Below are 22,031 nucleotides of genomic sequence, written 5' to 3'. Positions count from 1 at the left end.
TAGCCGTTTTGTTAAAGAATACAAAAAAGTAGTCCCCCCTGGCTGCCGCTATGCATCGACGGTCGCTATGCAACACACTTTAGCGTCCCTCCGAGTGAAGGCTCCGATAGAGCGGTTCGCCGGCAATTTATCCTATGGAGCAGTTCAAGGTCGAAGGGTATATTTCCCCGCTGGTGAATCCCCTCCTCCATGGTCAAGCTAAATCTCCGTGTGATAAAGTTTCTTAGGATACTTTGTAATGGTTTCCTCTTCAAGGCGCGGAGTGATACTTTCACAAAATGATCGGGCGTCATAGCAGTTATGTATACGCTCTTTATACAACAGTTGGGAACCAATCAGATCGCTGGATTTAGGTCCCCCATTGTATAATTAAGCAATAGATCACGCCAGGCTGTGGTATGTGCTCATTATACCACTGTTAAGGGGCGTTGTCCGGCCCCGACGTGCAGCGGAGGGCCGGGGACCCCCTTCACAGTGGTATATTGAGCACATGCCACTGACTGAAGTGATCTATTGCTTTTATACAACGGTTACTGTTATGGCGAAACGAAAGTCATAGACACACTACATTTAAAAAGAAACCAAGAAAGTCAAAGTAGCCGTTTTGTTAAAGACTACCAAAAAGTAGTCCCTCCTGGCTGCCGCTATGCATCGACGGTCGCTATGCAACACACTTTAGCGTCCCTCCGAGAGAAGGCTCCGATAGAGCGGTTCGCCGGCAATTTATCCTATGGAGCAGTTCACTCGCCGTGTGCTTAAGCTTTCGTTAGTCTCTCCATCGCCTTGCTCACTTCCGGAGTAGCAACATTTACACCCTCTCCATCATCCAACACATGTTTTACTTTGTAACTGTTTCTACTTCCAGGCGCGGAGTGATATGCAAACTTTCACAAAATGATCGGGCGTCATAGCAGTTATGTATATGCTCATTATACAACAGTTGGGAACCAATCAGATCGCTGAATTTAGGTCCCCCGTTGTATAAAGTATAACAGTATACTCAAGAACATAAAAACAATTGCTCAGCTTACATAAAAATGCAATATCAGAAAAGAAAATTCAGCTAACAATTCTATGTATGGGTGAGTTTCTCCGTTTTTTTATCAATCAAATCAACAATCGTCTCTCATCTAATTCTGACCATGTAGGCTTTGGCGGAAAGCAAAGGTGATTGCTGATAGGCTGAAGGCTGTCCTAATCAGTTTGAGAGGGAATCACGTTTGAGAGGGAAACAACAAATTGAGGGTTTCCGTGATTTTTCTTTTCTCCTTTTATTTTTTATTTTTCAGAAGGAGTAACGGGTACTCACGGTTATGGATAGAAATGTAACGGAGTAAAGAGTACAATATTTGCCTCTGAAATGTACTTGAGTAAAGTCATGAGTACTCCCAAAAAATTATACTCGAGTAAAGTACAGATCCCTCAAAATTGTACTTAAGTACTGTACTCAAGTAAATGTACTCCGTTACTGTCCGGCTCTTATGAATTGTCAATTGCATAATGTAATTGCAAATTGCATTGCCATTTGAATTTTGCTACATATATGCTTCCATACACGGTGCGATTGCTATGCCAATGTGGTTATAGTTGTTTTGTCTGATTGAGAGCCTGGTAGGCCTATCCTGACATAAATATGTTCTCGCATAACCTGTGTGATTATCCTAAATTGTAGGGGATATTATTTGCGGGCAATTTGCTTATGATGTTGTAACGAGTGAAGTCTACATTGGTCCTTCGCTAGTGTTTACTGTTGGTCAGGATTTGGCAGATGCAATTCTCCTCTGGGCGCTTTTTTTATGCAGCATAACATATGCTACCAGCAGCCCTCGCTCGTCTTCAAAAGGCTGATGCTCAGTACCTCGTTTCATTTCGTACCCCCTTTACAGTCTGGCATTGTTTGTCTGGTAAACTACCTGTCAGTTTCTGGACTGTCTCCGAGGTCCTAACACATTAGAAAAGGTCCGAACAATTCCGAACGAGGTCCGAACGCATTCCTATCGAGATCAAAGAGTTTCAAACGAGGTCCGAACAACGTCCGAACACGGTCCGAACACTGATTCCGAACTGTGTAGGTCACGTGACCGAGGAGGTGTGGTTATCATGGTGGTTATAGCTTTAGAGTGGCAGCCATTCTTTTCCACCGCATCACAACAGACTCGGGAAAAAGGTTTGGAAACTTGATTAATACTCATAAAAGCAACACCATAAAAAACAAAACGGTTAACGATTTCATTTCTCGTCCCGGCAGCATGATATTCAACTTTGTATTTCAACTTTCTTGTTACGTGGCCACTTTGCTAACGGAGCTTCTGACTGCTGTGCATACTAGCACTGTGTGGCTACGGCCAGCAGGGTGGGGATATTGGCGATATGATAGAATCAGAAGACCAATAATAACTTATTTATTTGCCGTTTAATGATGTCTTGTGATGTTAAATAATTGTGCCAGGGTTCGTCCCCTCCGGTTATGGAGCCTGTTTATATGTTGGGGCAGAGTGCAGATGTGTCCAGATGTAGCCTATGACATGCTTGTGCCAAGTTTAATTATTAACAATAATAAAACAGTACTGCAAAAAATACCTACCTACCTACATGAATACACACACACACACACACACACACACACACACACACACACACACACACACACACACACACACACACACACACACATTATAATAATTTCCTCCACTCGGTCTGTCTGTACACACACATAGCCTAGCTCGACATTAACCTGTTTTATATTTAATGTTCGCAGATGACTAACACAGGAAAGCCAGACGGCTACTGGAGGGACCTCTGCATAAAATATGCCCAGGGCCAATACCGCTTCTCGACTGGCAAACGGCCAGGGGCCAAGAAATGGAAAAAGGCCTTGGAGAGCATCGATGCTTGCCCCCTGCAGAGCCATAGTGCTAGTAAGGATCTGTTCGGGAGAAGCCTTCAGTGCTCCTGTGGGTTCCACAAGGTATGTGAAATTATTTTCCCCTGTGGGTTCCACAAGGTAAGTGAGTTATTTACTAATTGATTGTTTACAGGTTTGCTTGTTTTTTCCTCTGGTGGGCTTCAGTGATTTTGCAGTAATGCCTGATGTATTTTAACAACTGGAGAAAACTAGTAGTGTAGGATTCTTAGGTGTATGTAGCATGGCCCCTCTTTGTGTACCCCCCCCCCCCCCCCAGCCAGCAGATCTGTCATCAGGAGCTGGGTCCAGTGAGGCAGGAGTAGTTGAGACAGAGGGAGGGCGAGTCCGAGTCGGCTCAGAGGCAGGAAAAGGAGACACGGATGCAGGGGGAGCCCGGTCCCACACAGAGGCAGAGGCAGGGAGAGGAGACAAGGAGGCAGGGGCATCAGTGGCAGGACAGGAAGTGCAGTGCTACGGGTGCAACCAGCTTGTGGAGGCAGCACATTTTTCAGAGCACCTGTCTGACCACCATGCTCAGGAGACGTGTGACACCTGTGGGGCCAAGGTGCAGGGTACTGTTGATCTTTTGAACCATATTCAACAGGTTCACTATGCAGGATTCGTTATGCCATCAATGCAAAAGCCAACAGTACAAACACCGAAGCCAACGCCATCACCACCGAAGCACACACTACTACCACCGATGCCAACGTCATCTCTGCTCCCTCCTTCAAATAGCTGTGCCACGCCACACCACACTGCAACTCCACCTAAACCAACTCCAGTAGTTTTTTCTTCCCGATCAATTTCGGAAAGTAATCCAGGAAGCAGATCAGGTGTGGATTGCAAAGTGCCTATATGAGCCTACAGGTCAGCTGAAGCAGAAATTTGAAGCCTGCTGGTTTCACCCCCCACTGGAGCCCAAATCCTCTCGTCCTGAGCCTGGATGGTACCACCGGCAGAGGCTGTTCATCTGGGCACCCATGAGGATGTGGGGATTTCCTTAAAATGCCCAAAATTTTCCGGGAAAATGAACAGCTCCGGTATATATATATTGTCATTGAAGGAGGAAGCGGACATAGTCCAGCTATATACAGCTCTCCATGACATGGACAAGAAGCATTCAAGGTAGAAAATAGTAATTATTTAGTACACCAGAATTAAACATACATTCCATGGAATGAATGAAGAATATGGATGTCTCTTTCACCGTTTAGCTACACCCAGAAGGCTAGAAAGCAAGGACAGACATCAGGAGGACCGTGGAGAGCACCGAGGAGGCCGAGTGGCTCTGCTCCTGGACAGCAGGCGGCAGAGAGGTGCTTGACCACAATTTGCTATAATTTTGGTTCAATACAAATCATTGATTAAGAGACAGCACATAGTATTTATTAAGTGTTAACTTAATAAATAAAGTTAACTACTTTATTGCAATCCCTATTGACATTGTTACTTGGTTCTTCACGACTTTACATCCTTGTTCACAGTCCAGATTAGGAATGCGCGATATAAACGATATACGATATAAACGATAAAAAATGGCCTACGATAGAGATTTTAGTTATATTGCTCTATCGCGATAATGTATGTTTGACGCGATCTATCCATGACTCGCGAAATATAAAGAGCCACGAGCTGCAACCGTCTGCAACGCATCGTCCGCGACCCGCAAATTTTAAAAAGAGCCACGAGCTGCAACCAGCTGCATCGCATCATCCGCGACACGCGAAATTTAAAGAGCCACGAGCTGCAACCGGCTGCAACGCATCGTCCGTGACCCGCTGAATTTAAAGAGCCACGAGCTGCAACCGGCTGCAACGCATCGTCCGCGACCCGCGGAATTTAAAGAGCCATGAGCTCCAACCGGCTTCAACGCATCATCGTCATCTAAGTAAATATGGCTGAAAGCGAAACGGAGGAGCTGGTGATTGCTCTCATTTCATGTTCATTTCAAAATTATATGCGTTCATTTTCCACTAATTGTTTTATGTTTTAATAGCAAGTATCTGTGCAAACACTTGGAAGATTTGTCTTTATTTAAAATAGCCATGCGTAATACTGGACGTATTTCCCTAATTCACAGTATCCGTTTCTTTATTAACAAGACACCGCTCATTTTTATTTCATTAAGAGAAGTAGGCTATACGTCATTGCACAGAATATTTTTTTCTTTTTTAAAGTCTCTGCAGCTACAACATTATGTTGTATGATTAGTTTTGCACAATAAATGTTCTAAACGACATACATTTAGCAGTTTAGCTTTCCTTAGAGTCTATGAAACCTGTTCTTAAATGGTTCTATTATGATTTATATATCGTGATATATATCGTTATCGCAATAGGTTGCATGTATATCGCAATATGGATTTTAGGCCATATCGCCCATCCCTAGTCCAGATCATATCATACTTCTCTCCCACAGACTATACATGACTCACGGCCAAGCAGCCCAGGATCCCGAACACCACAGGGTCACCACTGCCTCAGACACGCCAAGGAGTTTGACTAGTCACGTTACAGGCCCAAGGACACGAGGGGGAAAACCCTGCCCATCCCTCGGTCAATTGTGAGCATCTACAGCCATATTAGACAGCTGCTGGAGGACAGCAGGTCCAGACGGCGCTGGCTCTGGTGCCGGTGAACAACACCACGGTCTCTGCATGGTATGTGTTATTTCATTTACCTTCCCCATACAGCCAAGACAGTCTGTAAATATTTAACCTCAAGAAAAACCTCTACCTGCATGCTTGTTAGAAAATATGTAATACACTGTATGTAATAACCTTAGGGAGGAAGGATAGGCTTACACATATAAAATAATGAATGTTTGTCTTGTAGGCTGCTTAGGAGGGACAAGAGGAAGGACAGGAACATGCTGCTGCAAGGCAATGTCCTCCCTCAACAGCTATACCTGGCCAAGGATCCTCTCCCTTCAATAAACACTCTCCCGGCTGCCCCTGTGCAACATGCACATGAGGTGAGTACATTAGGTTTAGGATTATCGCGTGATCTCGTGATCTCGTGTCAATACGGCTGGCTCGCAAGGCAGCGCAAAGCTGTGGGGATTGACGCAGGGCAGAGTTCACAGCCGTTCCGCGGCGCTTACGTCCCTGGTGGAAAACAGGCGTTAGGGTAGTAGTGGTTAGGGTTAGGGTTAGGTAGTGGTTAGGGTTAGGGTTTTTGTATTGAAAGAAGAGATTGAAAGAGATTGAAACTTTCCCACGCCCGGGGATAAACCATGCCTCCCCAGAGCTGCTGTGTTCGCGACAATTGGAAGACGGGATTGAGTGAAGTAGCAGTTGAGCAGTTGGATGTGGATGTCCATGTCCTACAGACTGCAGCCAGACCCTTCTCAAAACCCGACAGAGAACCAAAACAGGTCCTTGCGTTACGTCGACGTGGAACCATAATCAGCCCTTAAGGCTGGTGTACAAACACACCAATAAATCCCCCCATTGTTTGGCATCCCCAAACATGCACTTGACCAATCACAACGCTCTATACTACGGGCCTTAAAGGTCCCATGGCATGAAAATGTTACTTTATGAGGTTTTCTAACATTAATATGAGTTTCCCTAGCCTCCCTATGGTCCCCCAGTAGCTAGAAATGGCATAAGGTGCAAAACGAGCACTAGGTATCCTGCTCCGCCTTTGAAAAGTGAAAGCTCAGATGCTCAGATTCCGAATTTGGCCCCATATGTCGTCATAAGGGGCCAAGTTACCTCCCCTTTCTCTGCCTTGCCCACCCAAAGAATTTGGCCCGCCAATGAGACAATGAGTTACGACCGTGCGAGCGCCACGTGTGTGTGTGTGAATACACACACTGTAACGCAAGTGTTGTACACTTCTTTGTTATTTGGATAACCGTTCTTCTGTTTGTGTTATGGCTCATAACGTGTCGGTTTTTTGACGTCTGTTATTTCCACAACGAGACTCTAGTTGGGGTAATCTCAGCCATGGTTGAGATAACCCCAGAAGTTCATGAACCACGACATGGGAGAAATGGATTGTTGCCCGCGGTTGTCTCCCTCCGGATATATGTTGAGTGATTTTGTGCTACTTTCCGTAAAAGCGAACGGTGGAATAAATATCTGTGATAGGGGGCCATGGTCGGACATAATAGTCTGTGGACACATGCATGTTATGATTTTGCGATTATAAACAACCAATGGGGGGAGTGGATGGGACTCTACATGATGTTACATTTTTCTTCGTAGAGGTATTTGTTGTGTTTTTTTTATTTTTATCTTTTAGTTAAACCTATATGTGTGCCTTTTTGGATCAATGGTTGATGATTGCATGACCTATTTTTGATTACTGTTTTCCTAAATGTTGCATGAGGTATTTTTGATTATTAATTTAGTGATGATTGTGTGACTACTAATTTAGTGACGATTGTGTGACTACTAATTTAGTGATGATTGTATGACATGGTGGTTGTATGTCTACTGCTTATTTGTTGAGTGAGGCTTGTAGCCCACTGTGTATTCCATGTGACCCTCCGGACTGCCTGATTGTGCGGGTTGGTTGGTGGTTTTGATGATTGTTGCATGGTAATGTACCCATGATATTTTTCTGTTTTGCTTTATACTTTTATACTATTATACTATTATCCTCATCCTCATCCTCATCCGCTTAGCGGATGCTCCATAGTACCCTCACTCGCGAACAAGACCCCGAGGTACTTGAACTCCTTCACTTGGGCTAAGGACTCATTTCCTACCCGGAGTAAGCAATCCACCGGTTTCCTGCTAAGAGTCATGGCCTCAGATTTAGCGGTGCTGATCCTCATCCCAGCCGCTTCACACTCGGCCGCCAGCCGATCCAGTGACTGCTGAAGGTCACAGGCCGATGATCCAATGAGGATCCAATATTATACTTCTATACTTTTATATTGCTTGTAGGATGGTCATCTGAGATGACCAAGGAGGGAATTGTAACATAATTCACACACTCATACCAAGGCCACATATGCCCTTGCCAATTAAAAGAGGCTTCTTTCCCATGCTAAGGAGGGATCCGGAGCCTAGGGAGGCGTCCAGCTCATAAAGGAGGCCATCATGTGTCAATTCTAGAGATACGAGCAGTCAAGATGTTCGAGAGACCCAGACGCTCAAGGCCACAAGAACAAGTGTAATTCCCACACATAGCCACAAACAAAGTTGCAATGCCAACACATTGCCGCAAGGGACAGCATAAAGACACATACGGGCATCCAGGGGGGCGGGAGTTCAGCACCATGCTTAGCCAATCAGAGCACATAACTGAGTCCACGCCTGCCCAGTAGATAAGTCACAACACATAGCCCAGGGGCTACAACGCTCCAGGTAACGCATCCTTCAGATGCCCTACTAATTGTATCTCCACGCGTGCCCAAACTGCCCATACAATTCCCCTCCTTTTGCTTCATAGAGACTGGGCAAAAACATTACAAATAATGTGAGTTAAAGCGATCCTGATTCGGCAGACTTTTTCCAAAAAGAACAAGGCAGCCTCGGCATTGTGCACGTTCCAAAAGTCCGTGGGCCTCCCCCCTGCTCATGGTGACCAAGGCTGATGGCGGTTGGCGTCCCTGTAGTGATTTCCGTCGCCTAAACAACGCCACCACCGCCGACCGGTACCCAGCGCCGCACATTAAGGACGTGTCCGCCCACCTGGCCGGCGCCGCCATCTTTGAAGGTGGACCTGGTGCGCGGTTACCATCAGGTGCCGTCGGCCCGCAGGATGTGCCCAAGACGGCAGTCATCACACCCTTTGGCCTCAAGGGTGCGGCGCAGACGTTTCAGCGCCTCATGGACCCTGTGCTGCGGGACATGCCGTTCCTGTTTGTTTACTTGGACATCATTCTCATGGCCAGTGCGTCAGCAGACGACCGCCTGACGCGTCTACAGCAGCTGTTCGGTCGGCTCAGTGAGCATGGTCTCATCGTCAACCTGGCCGAATGCGAGTTGGGCCGGTCATCCATCACTTTCCTTGGCCACCATGTCACCCCGCAGGGGGGCGTTCCCCTCCCTGCCAAGGTGGACGCTGTCGCCAGTTGCCCACGCCCGCCCACTGTGAAGTCTCTGCAGGAGTTCCTGGGCATGGTGTAGTTCTACAACCGTTTCCTCCCCCATGCGGCCCAACTCATGAGACCCTTGTACGACGCCTTGCGGGGCAGGAGGCCGGCGGACATGTTGGATTGGTCCCCAGAAATGAACCTCTGCGACGTCTCCACCGGCCAACCGTGTCCCATGGTACCTGCTGGTAGGGCTGGGCGATAAACCGATTTTATCGATTAACTCGAGTGTGTAGCTCACGTCGACTTGTTTAAATGAAAATCGGTTTTCTCTTCAACATCCGCCAACGCTTCCCTCTCAGCTCCCGTAGTTCGGAATGGGCTCAGCCCTCCCCCCGCACAGAGCGCGCATTTACCAAAGTGATACACAAACATGAGAGCGAGTGTGACAAGTTGTATACAACAATTTATTCATATATGTATAATCTATTTTGAGGTAAACATAATTCATTTGAAATATATCTGTGTGGTTTAATAATTCGTCGATCTGTTGGTAATTCGTCGATCTGTTGGTAATGCCTCGGGGCTCCAGTAGGGGGATCGCGCTCCTTTTCCTCATTCAATACAGAAGAGTGAAGGAAAGAGCTGCGTGTGTGTCTTTCTCATTCTTCTCCCATTACTATTCCTTTTTTTTTTAAGGCAATTACTGTTTGCAAAACACTGTATATTTATGAACACATGTTGAAAGTTTGAATGTTATGTTGGCCATTTATCAGAACTACCTCTTATCATTAGTAATATTTGATGTTTACAGAAATATTTTATTTTATATTTTATATATTTTACATTTTATGTAATGTTACAGGTTACACTGTTTACAATGGCAGGGCCTGCCATAATGCCTTTTTATGTAAATCGATTTAAATCGGAAATCTGATTTTTTGTGAAAAAATCAGGGATTCTTTTTTTAGGCCATATCGCCCAGCCCTACCTGCTGGCTGGAGGTGTAAGTTCTTTGACACTATCCACGGCCTTTCCCACCCGGGGGTGAAGGCCTCTGCCAAGCTGGTGGGGGCCAATTTCGTCTGGCCGGGCCTGCGGAGGGACGTCAGGGCCTGGGCTGCTGTCTATGTGGCGTACCAGCGTGCAAAGGTGACTCGTCATACTAAGGCCCCCTTGGCACCCTTCAAAGTGCCAGAGAGACGTTTTGACCATGTGAATGTAGACCTGGTGGGCCCATTTTCCCCCTCCCGTGGTTACACCTACCTCCTCACCATGGTGGACAGGACCACCAGGTGGCCAGAAGTGGTTCCCCTGTCCTCCACTACATCAGCGGAAGTTGTCCGGGCGATCATTATGGCTTGGGTGGCCCGTTTCGGCACACCGTCCGACCTTTCCTCGGACCGGGGTCCGAAGTTCACATCGTAGCGGTCTGCGGTCGCCGGGGTCCTGGGGGTGAAGGTCCACCGTACCACAGCCTATAACCCACAGAGCAACGGACTTTGCGAGCGGTTTCATCGTGACATGAAGGCCGCGCTCAGGGCCAGCCTTACGGGCAGTGACTGGGCTGACCGCCTCCCATGGGTTACGCTGGGCCTTCGCTCTGCCCCCAAGGAAGATCTTCAAGCCTCATCGGCCGAGCTGGTGTACGGCCAGCCCCTGTGCGTCCCGGGGGAGTTTCTTCCATATGCCACGGCCCCGTGATCAGTTTCACCCTTTTGTGATTGGCTGAAAACGAGGGAGGCATCTGATTGGCTACAGAGAGTTCCTTGTTGAAAAAAATGCATTTGTGAATCTAGCGACGTCAGGAGAGTCTCAAAAATCCACACATAAATACAGACCAGTTCACACAAAAATGCAAATAAGTTCACAAATGAAAAACGTCTTGTAAATACAAGTTTAACAGTTTGTATATAAATGTAACAACATCCAAATACATTGTGATGAAAATTGCAAATATTTTTTTAATTAATATATTTATGGATTTATATTACATTTATTTAAAACAAGGTACATTTGTGTGTGGATCAGAAATGTGTTTATGAAACTTATTTTTGTTTATGAATTTATTTGACATTTATACATACCGATATCCATTTATGTGTGCATTGAAATGTATTTGTGGGAAGAGAGTAATTTATATATAAATCACAAAATACATTTGTGAATCCTTCTCTGTGCATTCATTATTAATGAGACTGTTCTGACCCCATACAATAGCGCCACCTTTGGGTGCAGTACCACAAATCTGGGTATATGGGTAGAGGGGGGTATTGCTAACCATACCTGACAATTTTAAGAGTTTTCGACTTACGGTATAGGCTATGACAGCCTATACGGTATAGGCTGCAGTATGACAGCCTATACCGGGGTCCGAGCAGAAATGGATACCAATTCCAGAAACATAATTATTTGAATATGAATGAAATATTTGATTGTTGGTTAGTAAGCACATAGAATACACCATAAGAAAAGAAAATGCCAACTTCACATTTAAGAAAGACTACTGGGGGCAATTAATTTCAACATCAACATAAGTTTAGCCTCTTTTTTTTCACATGTGAATTGGAATTCAAGTGGCCTAAAATATTCCCGTTGGCCAGGTCCGACCTAAGTGATTCTCACTGTTGGCGATAACCGGATTGAAATCATACGACAAGAAAGCATGAATCAATGAGTGCTTGTTTTAGTCATTCTTCGGAAAATTGTAGTATCACACTAGAGACGCTGGAGGTCAGCTATATACCCGCCGTCGTGCAATGACGTTGGTTAGGAAGAGTGGTGTCAAATTCATTTTAAACAGTGCTGTCTTTTCCTATGTTCGAAAGGAAGCACCTTTTCATCTCTCCTCGACCAGAAGACGCTTTCCACAAAGGTTAAAGGGGTAGTTCGGAAGGTGGACATAGGGCCTGATTCCCAAGTGAGCTTTGGTATTCTTTATCACTGGAGACAGTTTAACACATTTCATTCAGTCCTTCTAGTTGCAGAGTTCGCTCTTGCTAGGCTAGCGCACGTCAACGGGCAATGCTAGAGTGCTATTAAAAACAGTGTTACCCACTCCACAGTAGCCTACACCCGAGGTAAATCAATTATAACAACAGACTATAAATTTAAATGTCTGTTTATAGAATAATGTTAGAAATAAAACCAACCTTGCATTGCATTGCATTTTGAGGGAATTGCTGGGTCACAGCAGCAGTGTTATATTCCTGGTAGTAGGCTCCATGGTAGTAGGCTACGGCAGCGGCGGACTGATACCTAGGTTACCGGCTCTAGTTTGTTTACCTGCCGCTGTCATTGCTACAAACGCAGAGTACAGTAAACGAAGGAATTCTATTAGCGTATTCAATTAACAAGATATGGCCACGTTTGGAGGACTTAGCGATGCATCTGCTTTTGATTATGAGGAATTTGTTGTTTCCAACGAACCGTACATGTACGAGCCGGTGTTGATGTCCAAGCCAGCAGCAACAAGCCACAGTTGAGTCCTTTCTGGATCTCGCACTGGAAATTGGTGGAAACTTTGTGGTGCCCATCTGTAGCGTATATTTCTACAATTTCTAAAAGCACACTGAACCACCATGTTGCCTAGTCGTTCAATTGCGCTTCTGTCCCACGCTCCTCTGTTTACGTTCTTGTGTCGTGATTCGGTTACAAAACTAACCGGCGCATAGTAAAATTCCGCTTCTGCTGAGAAAGTAGTCCCTCGATGATTCATGCGATGCAAGCTTAGTTTTATTTCTAACATTATTATATCAACACAGACATTTAAATCTATAGTCTGGCGTTATAATTGATTTACCTCGGGTGTACTGTGGAGTGGGTAAGACTGTTTTTAATAGCAGGCTAGCATTGCCCGTTGCCGTGCGCTAGCCTAGCACGAGCGAACTCTGCAACTAGAAGGACTGAATGAAATGTGTTGAAAACTGTCTCCAGTGATAAAGAATACCATTGCTAACTTGGGAATCAGGCCCTATGTCCAAAATTCCGAACTACCCCTTTGAGGAAAGGAGGCAAAAAGGTTAGGAGGTTTGACTATTCGAAGAGGCCCCCGGCCTACCATAAGGGTACTGTCGGCGGTGGAATCGCGACCTCGGAACTGATGGGCTATACCGCCCCCTCGGACCAGGGCCGGATTAACAATTTTCTGTGCCCCCCCCCCCCCCCCCCTCGCCGCCGCCAAACAATCGTAAAGTCGCTATCATCAGAACTTGGTGGCTTGATGAGTACTTATTGAATGTTTCAATTGTCTTGACAGCAAACAGCTAGGTAGGCCTTAACTTAACTTAATAGGCCTCACCTCCATTACCACTGTTAATGGCTGTTAGGGCCGGCTGCCCTGGGGAGGGGGGGGTTCATCAGGGGGGATAAGGTGCTTCGGGTGTGACCTCTATCGCGTTGGGGGTCGGAGATGCCGGAGGAAAGCATCTGGCCACACACACACACACACACACACACACACACACACACACACACACACACACACACACACACACACACACACACACACACTCTCTCCCTATCACAAACACCTCCCCAAACCCTCTCGTAATCTGTCCTTGTCCCCGTATAATTCTTTATGTTTTGGTATATGTTACATGTCTGTCACACGTATCTGGGTTTTGTCGTGTTATGTGGTGTCTGAAGATGTATGTTTGCACTTTGAAAAAAAAAAAAAAAAAAAAACGTTGTCAAGGGCCCCTGTGATGTCACGGGCCCTGGGCAAGTGCCCAGTTGCCCTAATGGTTAATCCGGCCTTGCCTCGGACTGAGGAAAACCGAACCGAACTGAACCCTCCGGTGGAAATGCGCCATAAGTAGGCTACCATGAGACAGGGAGACCGCAGGAGGAGCCTTTCCGATGTCAAAAGCCCATCTCGTCTCCCCCTCTCATGGTGACGTGAGCCAGACGTCCCTCTTGGGGGCCACTCTTGGCGCGTTTCCACCGGAGGTCGCTGGTCGGTTCAGTTCGCAAAGGTGCCGGGATCGTGTTTCCACCGCCAAAAGTAGACGTCACCCGGACCGAGCCGTATTGAGCCGTACTCGTCTCTTAGTACTCCTCCATTGGGGTATTGAGCCGCCTAAAAGGGTGCTGGTGTTACACCGAATTCTGCGACCCACCAAAAAGTGTGACCCCATGGGGCGCTGTTGCACATTTTCTGCAACATGCACGAGTGCATTATAACAAAAACATAAGATCTCCCCCCCATTGGTGGGTCTTTTTTTTCTTTATACTAACATTAACTCTAAACAGCATTTTACACAGTAGCCTATAATAGGAAATGCTCAAAGGTAAATCAGCGTAATTTAACACTGACTGTCGCTTTTTATGGAAAGGAGCAACGGTGAAGGACCGTACTAAACGCCCTATCCATTGTATGGGCCTGTAAAATGCTAATCAAATCATTAAATGTATTTATTAAGCACCTTATGTTTTATGGATGTCGTGCCTGTCTACGCTTCAAACTCGTGTGTATTGCAGAAAACATGCAACAGCGCCCCCTGGGGTAACACTTTTCGGTGGGTCGCAGAATTCGGTGTAACGCCCGGCAAGTTCGAGCTACATACGCCGTCTGTTGATTGGTCGACAGTATCGCACTTCCATGCGACAGGGGGATAATAACAAACAAACACGGTATCCGTGAAGTATTTCTGGACAACGGCGAAAGCTTCTTTTATTTGACGAAAATGTCTCCAAAATTTGCCGTCCTTCTCTGACGTCCTACATTGTTGATATGTTCTTTTTCCTTGGACTTCTTAGCAGGCTACACTGTGTCGGGCTGCTATAATAATAATAATAATAATAATAATAATAATAATAATAATAATAATAATAATAATAATAATAAATTAAATTTATATAGCGCTTAATATGGTACTCTAAGACGTGAGGTCACGATGCTAACGTAGCTGGACCTATTAAAGAAAAAGTCCTGTCAACTCCTTACAGTTCCTAACAAAGTCCTAACAACTCCTAACAGTTCCTAACGAAGTCCTAACAACTCCTAACAAAGTCCTAACAGTTCCTAACGAAGTCCTAACAACTCCTAACAAAGTCCTAACAGTTCCTAACGAAGTCCTAACAACTCCTAACAAAGTCCTAACAGTTCCTAACGAAGTCCTAACAACTCCTAACAAAGTCCTAACAGTTCCTAACGAAGTCCTAACAAGATCCTAACACAGGCGCGAACACTCCTAACCAGTGGGGCAAAAGAGCTATTCAGATCCTGAGAAATCTCTGGGTCGACGGACAGTACCCGGATTGGTTAGTCATTCAATGGTTGCCATTCAACACCTTCTGGTTGCCGTGCATGCTAGCTGCTGATTAAACGACTACAGTGTTGTGAACTTCCTCCGAAACTATTGACGCTCAATTGTCAGGTAGGCTATAGGTAAAGCGATTTACAGAAAGCTTGTTTCTTTCAAGACATCATAAGAAAGTACTAAAATTAACGTAGCCTACACATGTTTTAAAGTGTCTTTATTAGTGGTGTTTGTAGATATGCGAGTAGTCCGTACGTGTGCTGGTTATGTACGTGTTTTATTATTATAACATCGCTATATAGGCCCCTATAACCCCTGCCTATGCACCCAAGAGGAGCAAAGGGCTTAATAAAAAAAGATATAGGCCTAGCCTGCTATATAGTAACTGACGATGATTGATACGATCAAAACACCCAAACAATGTTAAGATGTATCAATGGAAGGGATTTCAGCTGTTATCCATCCCCTATTTATGCTATGATTAAACAAAAAAGTCGTGAAATCGCTGCTTTTACTATAGGCCTACTGTATATGCATTATGTCAGAGGCATATCCTACTATTTCTGATGTCTTGGTATATCTTATTTGTATATTTTTACTTGAATCAGCCGTTTAATTGTCTTTCGGCTTGTAGACTAAACAAAATGAAGCAACTGTCCCATATTTCTAACTGCAATTGAGGTAGACATTGAGACTCAAAGAAAATGGACGCTATAGGACGTTGATCATGATTTGTCTCAATATCAGAATAACAACAATAGGTAACAAATAGAAATGGCTTGTCGAATGGCCATAAAGTAGGTCTGTATGCTTGTCCAGCCCCTGCAAGTCAGGGTGTAGGCTCTGAATCTGAATGAATAGGTAAAATGTATTATGCTACACCGTGAAACTCCTATGCCACAATTTGATTGGTTCGCTTTCTCGGGATATTTTGCAATATTCTATGATTGCGATCTCAAACTCGTTATATGTTTTCATCGCAAATGTCGCATGAAGTGTCATCTTGTATATTTTTCGAAGTGTAGTATACTACACGTGAACACTATTGAATAACTGTTTTAGTATATACTAAAAGAGTTATTCACCTCAGGCTCCGTGAATAGTGAGGAATAGCCGTCTCGACCTTCGTTCTCGGGGGGCTATTCCACACTATTCACTATTCGACTTTTTTTTTTTTTGATTACCAGCCGCCACTGGTTATCAATTAAACAGCGGGTAGTTTGCAGATCATGTGTTGCTGCTTTTATATGAGTTACTTAGACCGCAATACCACCGTCGTGCAACAACGCCAACCTGAAAAATAACAATAGATAAATGCATTGTACAGTCGACAAGAACAATTAGGGATATGTGTTGGGTGTGGATTTGGCTAATCTATTTTAGTTAGGGAAAAGGTTAGTCGTGTGATGGTTTGGCTCCCCCAAGCGTAAACATGTTAGACTAGTTTGTGGATAACTGTAACTATAAAAAACATATAATCACTCAATGTGCGTATTTATAAGTGGACTACTGATGAGACGACGCGTCGTTTTGAAAAAGCATATTCCATGTATTCATTCAACATAACCATAGTATAGTATCAATATGATGATAATGGATGTATGTGTTGATAAAATATCCAATGTAACTCGTATTCAGTCACGGTGGCCGAGAGGTTAAGGCGTTGGACTCGAAATCCAATGGGGTTTCCCCGCACAGGTTCGAATCCTGTTCGTGACGAATAATTTTCGACATTTCACTCTCTTATAGACGCAACGACTTAGACGGTCGGGTAGATAAACAAACACGAAGTTCGTTTTATTCGTCAAAACTGAGTGGAATACCGATACAATTATCATAAACAGTTCTTCTTCACATTTTCCTACAAGCACCCTTAACCATTGTGTTCATATGAATGAATTGAAACATAAATTAACAAGATGTAAAATAATGTTCAACAAGTTTAGGTCTGATATGCATCTGATACAACAAAATGCACTCCACTAGGGAATCATGTCTCGCGTTGCCGGCCTGACCGACTCTCCATTCAAAATCCGTGTCAGGGCCAATACTATACCCCATCAATACCAAATTAGCTTATTTCCATAAAAAGCAATTGTGTTGTTTACATAGATAGACTATGTGTTCACAACAAAACTGTTAAGTATTACAACCAAACTGCTAACAAGTCCACACCCCTCTTTCTTGCATGAGAATGGATTCGCCCGGTGATTATATAAAAGATCGGCGGGACCGCAGAGCATAGTTTGGGGCATTGTCAAACAGGAGGGAAGACGTGTGTCAAACTATGTGAAATAGGATAAATAGCGTAGGTTATTGTTAAAATTATTAAGGCATAAATATAAGGCTTAACTTAAAACCTGACATACGCTTAGGGCTGTAAAGTTAGGGTCCATACTTTCAAAAAGGTACACTGATGTTGATGTTTAACAAAGAGGAGTTAGCTAGACTGCTAACATGCTAACATAGCTCCTATACGCTCAAGGGGTGCACACAATAACCGATTTGACGACGTTATTTACATACGTCTTCTTAGTCACATATATGGACGTATTTAACAAAGATTATTTACAAATGCCAGCTATTTTAACTTGTGTGCGAGCACGCAAAGCGAGGTTATTTGCTCGTCTCTGCAAAAAGTGACAGGCATTTAAATCACAAGAGATAACTAGTTTAATATCAACTGGATTGAGTCCACCACAATTGCTTATTTTTCTCACTGCTTCTCGACCTTGGCAGAAGTGTAAGATCACCTTTTGGCTGAAGAGGAAGTGGACGATGGAAACCTGAGAGACCCTCGTCCTGAAGCTACTAGTCTCAGCTCCTAGACCCACTGCTCGACCCGGATCACACCCTGGTCGTTTGACCGAGTGATAGTCTGCTCATTTAATAATTAGAAACCTATCTAACGTTGCATCAAAAAATCACGTTTTTTAGTTCGTCGATCAAAAGCTAAAAAGCTAGTTAGCTGAATGCCTTAGCCTGTCAGTACTGGGAAAGGAAGCTAGCGCTAACTAGCACGTTTAGCTTTTAACGCTAGTTTTTTTTAATGATGGCAAATCCCACAACCGAGGCACTGTTTTTGATAAAGGACGTCAAGCCCGGATCAAAGAATTTGAACATCGTCTTCATTGTTTTGGAGATCGGTAAGTTGCACTGAACATGAGGAGGAAACTAGGGTGTCGCGATGTTTCTGGTGCAGATCACGCGAGATTATGATTTGTGGGATTTCTTAAAGGGACCAATGGTTCGCTATAATTATTCAGAGTAACAGTCATTTATCAATCCCGATGGCATTTGTGTGTCACAATGGCTCTTCTCGAGATAGAAGTACACAAATGGAGTATAAACGAATAAAATGAAGTAAAAATAACTTTATAGCTACCATGTTTGAATTAAACATGTAACCTAACTATATTATATCCATAAATGCAGGGATATTACATTATTTTAATCAGAAATAAGAAAATATGTACATATTGTATGGCATTTTACTACTTGTCGAGACGTATTGAAATGACGTGCTGATGTAATTCTCGCATGTGGAATGCTGCAACTTTTGCATTTGTTCCTAATCTCTTGTCACCAACAAACAGGGAGAGTGACGAAGACGAAGGATGGTCATGAAGTGCGCTCCTGCAAGGTGGCCGACAAAAGTGGCAGTATTGCCATCTCTGTTTGGGATGAGCTCGGCAGTCTCATCCAAGCTGGCGACATCATCCGGCTCACGAGAGGGTAGCTTATCCCCACTTGAACCTCTATCTGTTTTAAATAACTATTAACTACCGGTGCAGTTTATAATATGTTATGCATCAACTGAAAATATTTGATACATTGCCTATATTTTGCTCACAAGACGGTAAACCCTCTTCACACTTGACCCCAATTTCAATTTCAGATTACATATTTATGAGAGATCTAAATTTTATAGATTTTCCAAATCACTTTTGTAAAGGTGTCAGGATTACAGATTATTCCATGTTCCATGCATTCAGGTATCTCCCTTGTTATCATCTAAATGTTTCTAATCTAAGTATGTTTTGGTAGGTATGCGTCCATTTGGAAGGGCTGTCTGACGTTGTACACTGGGAGAGGCGGTGACCTGCAGAAGATTGGAGAGTGAGTAATCTGCCAGTCTGTTTTAAGGGAGGCTGTTGTCAAAATCTGTCTACAAGTTTGTCATTCTACCAGACAGTTTTATCCAAAGTGATTTGACTGTCTCGATGCAGGTTTAAGGCGCAAGTTGTGGTTGCTTCTTGCTCAGCGAGGCCTACTGATAGTATGCTGACACTGGGGTTCAAACCCAGAACACCTTTCAGTGTTTCCCATACATAGACCTTCATTTTGTGGCGCAGCGCCACAGAATGAACACCGAGCACCACAAAATGATTCAGCTTTTTTATTTATTTTAACGCGATTTTGAAATATAATAATCGTTCCGCTCATTCATCTCGGAATAGCACTCTTTCTCCCTGTCATTCTCGTACGCACACGCACACAGAGACAAGCGCGCATACATGCCAATGGTGCGCGGGTACACTACCACTTATTGGATAAACCCGCGTATCACTGATAAACTGCACACATACTGACAGCGGATTCTTCCGCGCCTCCTCTCAATGCGCCTACAAAGGAAAACCCGAAGCAGCGGGATATTTGCGATTAATGTGAAATGTGGTTATATTACGGTGTTAGATCCCCAGCCCATCGATTTGAATCCCCCGTGATTTGAATTCGCTCTGCATCAGGGATTGGAGATCGGGAAGTGGGACGATCCACTTTGAAATGTATTTTGTGCTCGATTACGCAAATGAGCAAACGCGAAACGGGTCTTGTTTAATAGAAGTGGTCCAATTACTGCTGGTATTGCGATTTGTGCCAAGATGCCAATTCTGTTATGTTCATTCTCAAAGCCTATGGAGCATTAAAAACTAAAGTTATTGGAATTCGCAGACAAAGGGGAAAAACCTCTCCCTATGCCTAACGTTTTAGATGGTACGCCTACTTACATTCATTCATCCTTTTCAACAAAAGGTGCCACACCGACTGCTTCTTCTATATGGTGCAATTAAGTTTGATGCCTATTAAAAGAGAAACTCCAAAGCCATCAATGTCACTCAGATCTAATCTAATGTCAGAAAATACATCGGTCCGCATTTTTTTATCTCGCCTCGAAGATAATGGATTCTCCTCATAAAAGGAACACCAGCGATTGTCCGTCCAATGAGAATTTGCACTGCATATCGACCAACCGACCAGAATCAGACAGCCCTAACGGATAGTTTTGCTGGTTAATATTTAGGTTTACAACTGACAACATTAGATTATAGACGAGTCAATGGAAAGCTAATTTCTTGGAAGCTAAATCAACATTGTCTTTTCCCCCATCCAGGTTCTGCATGGTGTATTCGGAAGTGCCCAATTTTAGTGAACCAAACCCAGACCTACAAGCTCAGTCCAACCAGCAAAACAAGTCTGTGAGTAGCCCCTAAACAATGACCATGCACACCAAAAACAATCAGTCCATATTTTATAGCGTATCATAATTGTTTTACCAACAGGGTAAACCCGACCAGAATCCAAGGGGAAACTCCCCACCCAATCAAAATTCAGGTACATCTGCACCGCCAGGTATGATTTGACCTTTAATCAACCACAAATTTCCTCGTAATGTCCCCAATTGTGCCAGCCTCATCAAGACGGCACTCTTTAATTCATCCCTAAAGGGGAGATCTCTCCCCCTGCGTTTCCCAGCGGCTCACTGATGGTTTCATGGTGAGTTGTTGAGACGTGTGTTGTTCCTCCTCTCTCCCCAGGTAATGGTACCATGCAGCCTTTTGTCAACAGCAACAACAACAACAACCCTCCGCCCGGTGCAACGCGGGACTCATCGTTCGGTCCCACGGGCCGGCCCAATGGACGCTCGCCAGGGAACGGAGCCCCGCCCCCGGTCACCGCCACCGGAGCCCCGCCCGCCACCAAGCCCTCGGTTACCATTAGCAACGGCAGAGACCCCCGGCGTGCCAAGAGATGAAGCTCGCCTTTAGAGTTTAGGCTCCTTCTTCGTTCAGCTGACACTGTTGCCAAACCTGATGCTCACCAACCCGGAAACAAAATAATCCACTCTGGTGGCGTCTAGTACAGGTGTTTTTATACATATATATCAAAAGTTTTTGTTATTTTTAAACCCTAGTCACTTGTGTATTGAGTATAGGGCTGGTGTCTTGGCTCCGTCTGAGCGGTGGTGAGACGCCACTGCATGGCGTTGGGCGGACACACGCTCGCTGTGGACACCGCCTGTCATATGCCAGTGTTACCCTCCCCCTCACACCCAGCCACGTCTTGTTTTATGAATCTATACACCCTACTTGAACACTCAATGCACTTTTGTTTTCACTTAAATTATGGCGGTCATTTATACTTCAGCAAACCACGTTTCAGCGGAGGCAGGAGGAAAACAAAGCCTTAAAGGGGGTGATCATGAGTACTTGGACTGAATGCTCTCGTGAAGCGACTTCCTTTGTTTTTGTAACAAACCTTGTGAGTGACTGTAAAGCGAAAGGTGGTGATTTATCATGTATGAGGTGTATAACAACTGGGGTCAATGGATTCTCATTAGTGTTTGGCTTTTAAGGACCATTTTTGGAATCACTGGCAAAGAGGTTTAACAAATAAATGTTAAGATTTTTACATGACATTTTGGGATTTTCTCTAGTTTGTAAATCTAGTCTAAACTATTATTTACAGGTAACCAATGGTTTGCCACCATCCTATCTTTCTATCCTATCAAAATGTCTTGACAAAAGATTTCATTTAATATTGGGGAAACGACTATAAACTTAAAATCTCAACAGTGACCCTACTGA

General features: G+C 44.4%; 1 protein-coding gene, 1 long non-coding RNA gene and 1 other non-coding gene across 7 annotated transcripts; all 3 read left to right on the top strand.

The window, feature by feature from the left end:
- Positions 1 to 1,930: 1,930 nt before the first annotated feature.
- LOC115533512 (uncharacterized) lies at positions 1,931 to 10,747 on the top strand. Of its 3 annotated transcripts, none has more exons than XR_003974201.1 (6): positions 1,931 to 2,167; positions 2,759 to 4,033; positions 4,123 to 4,224; positions 5,327 to 5,567; positions 5,743 to 5,881; positions 9,874 to 10,747. It is a non-coding gene; the product is annotated as an uncharacterized LOC115533512 (long non-coding RNA). The 3 variants fall into 3 exon arrangements; XR_003974202.1 differs by lacking the exon at positions 9,874 to 10,747 and having other exon boundaries at positions 2,073 to 2,167; positions 2,759 to 2,968; positions 3,510 to 4,033; positions 5,743 to 7,596; XR_003974200.1 differs by lacking the exon at positions 9,874 to 10,747 and having other exon boundaries at positions 5,743 to 7,596.
- A 6,055-nt stretch (positions 10,748 to 16,802) lies between these two features.
- Positions 16,803 to 16,884, top strand: trnas-cga (transfer RNA serine (anticodon CGA)). The gene has a single exon. It is a non-coding gene; the product is annotated as a tRNA-Ser (tRNA).
- A 524-nt stretch (positions 16,885 to 17,408) lies between these two features.
- On the top strand, positions 17,409 to 21,862 carry nabp1a (nucleic acid binding protein 1a). Of its 3 annotated transcripts, none has more exons than XM_030343513.1 (6): positions 17,409 to 18,311; positions 18,762 to 18,900; positions 19,213 to 19,284; positions 20,558 to 20,642; positions 20,727 to 20,778; positions 20,982 to 21,862. In XM_030343513.1, the coding sequence occupies exons 1-6, from the start codon at positions 18,215 to 18,217 to the stop codon at positions 21,197 to 21,199; spliced, it is 663 nt and encodes a 220-aa protein (XP_030199373.1). In that variant the 5' UTR covers positions 17,409 to 18,214; the 3' UTR covers positions 21,200 to 21,862. The 3 variants fall into 3 exon arrangements, with proteins under 3 accessions (XP_030199373.1, XP_030199372.1, XP_030199374.1); XM_030343512.1 differs by having other exon boundaries at positions 20,727 to 20,796; XM_030343514.1 differs by lacking the exon at positions 20,727 to 20,778.
- The last annotated feature ends 169 nt before the right edge of the window (positions 21,863 to 22,031 follow it).

Source organism: Gadus morhua, chromosome 20 (assembly GCF_902167405.1).
Source record: "Gadus morhua chromosome 20, gadMor3.0, whole genome shotgun sequence".
Taxonomy (NCBI): domain Eukaryota; kingdom Metazoa; phylum Chordata; class Actinopteri; order Gadiformes; family Gadidae; genus Gadus; species Gadus morhua.
The sequence above is the reverse complement of the archived record's forward strand: the minus strand, read 5'-3'. Positions and strand labels throughout refer to the sequence as shown.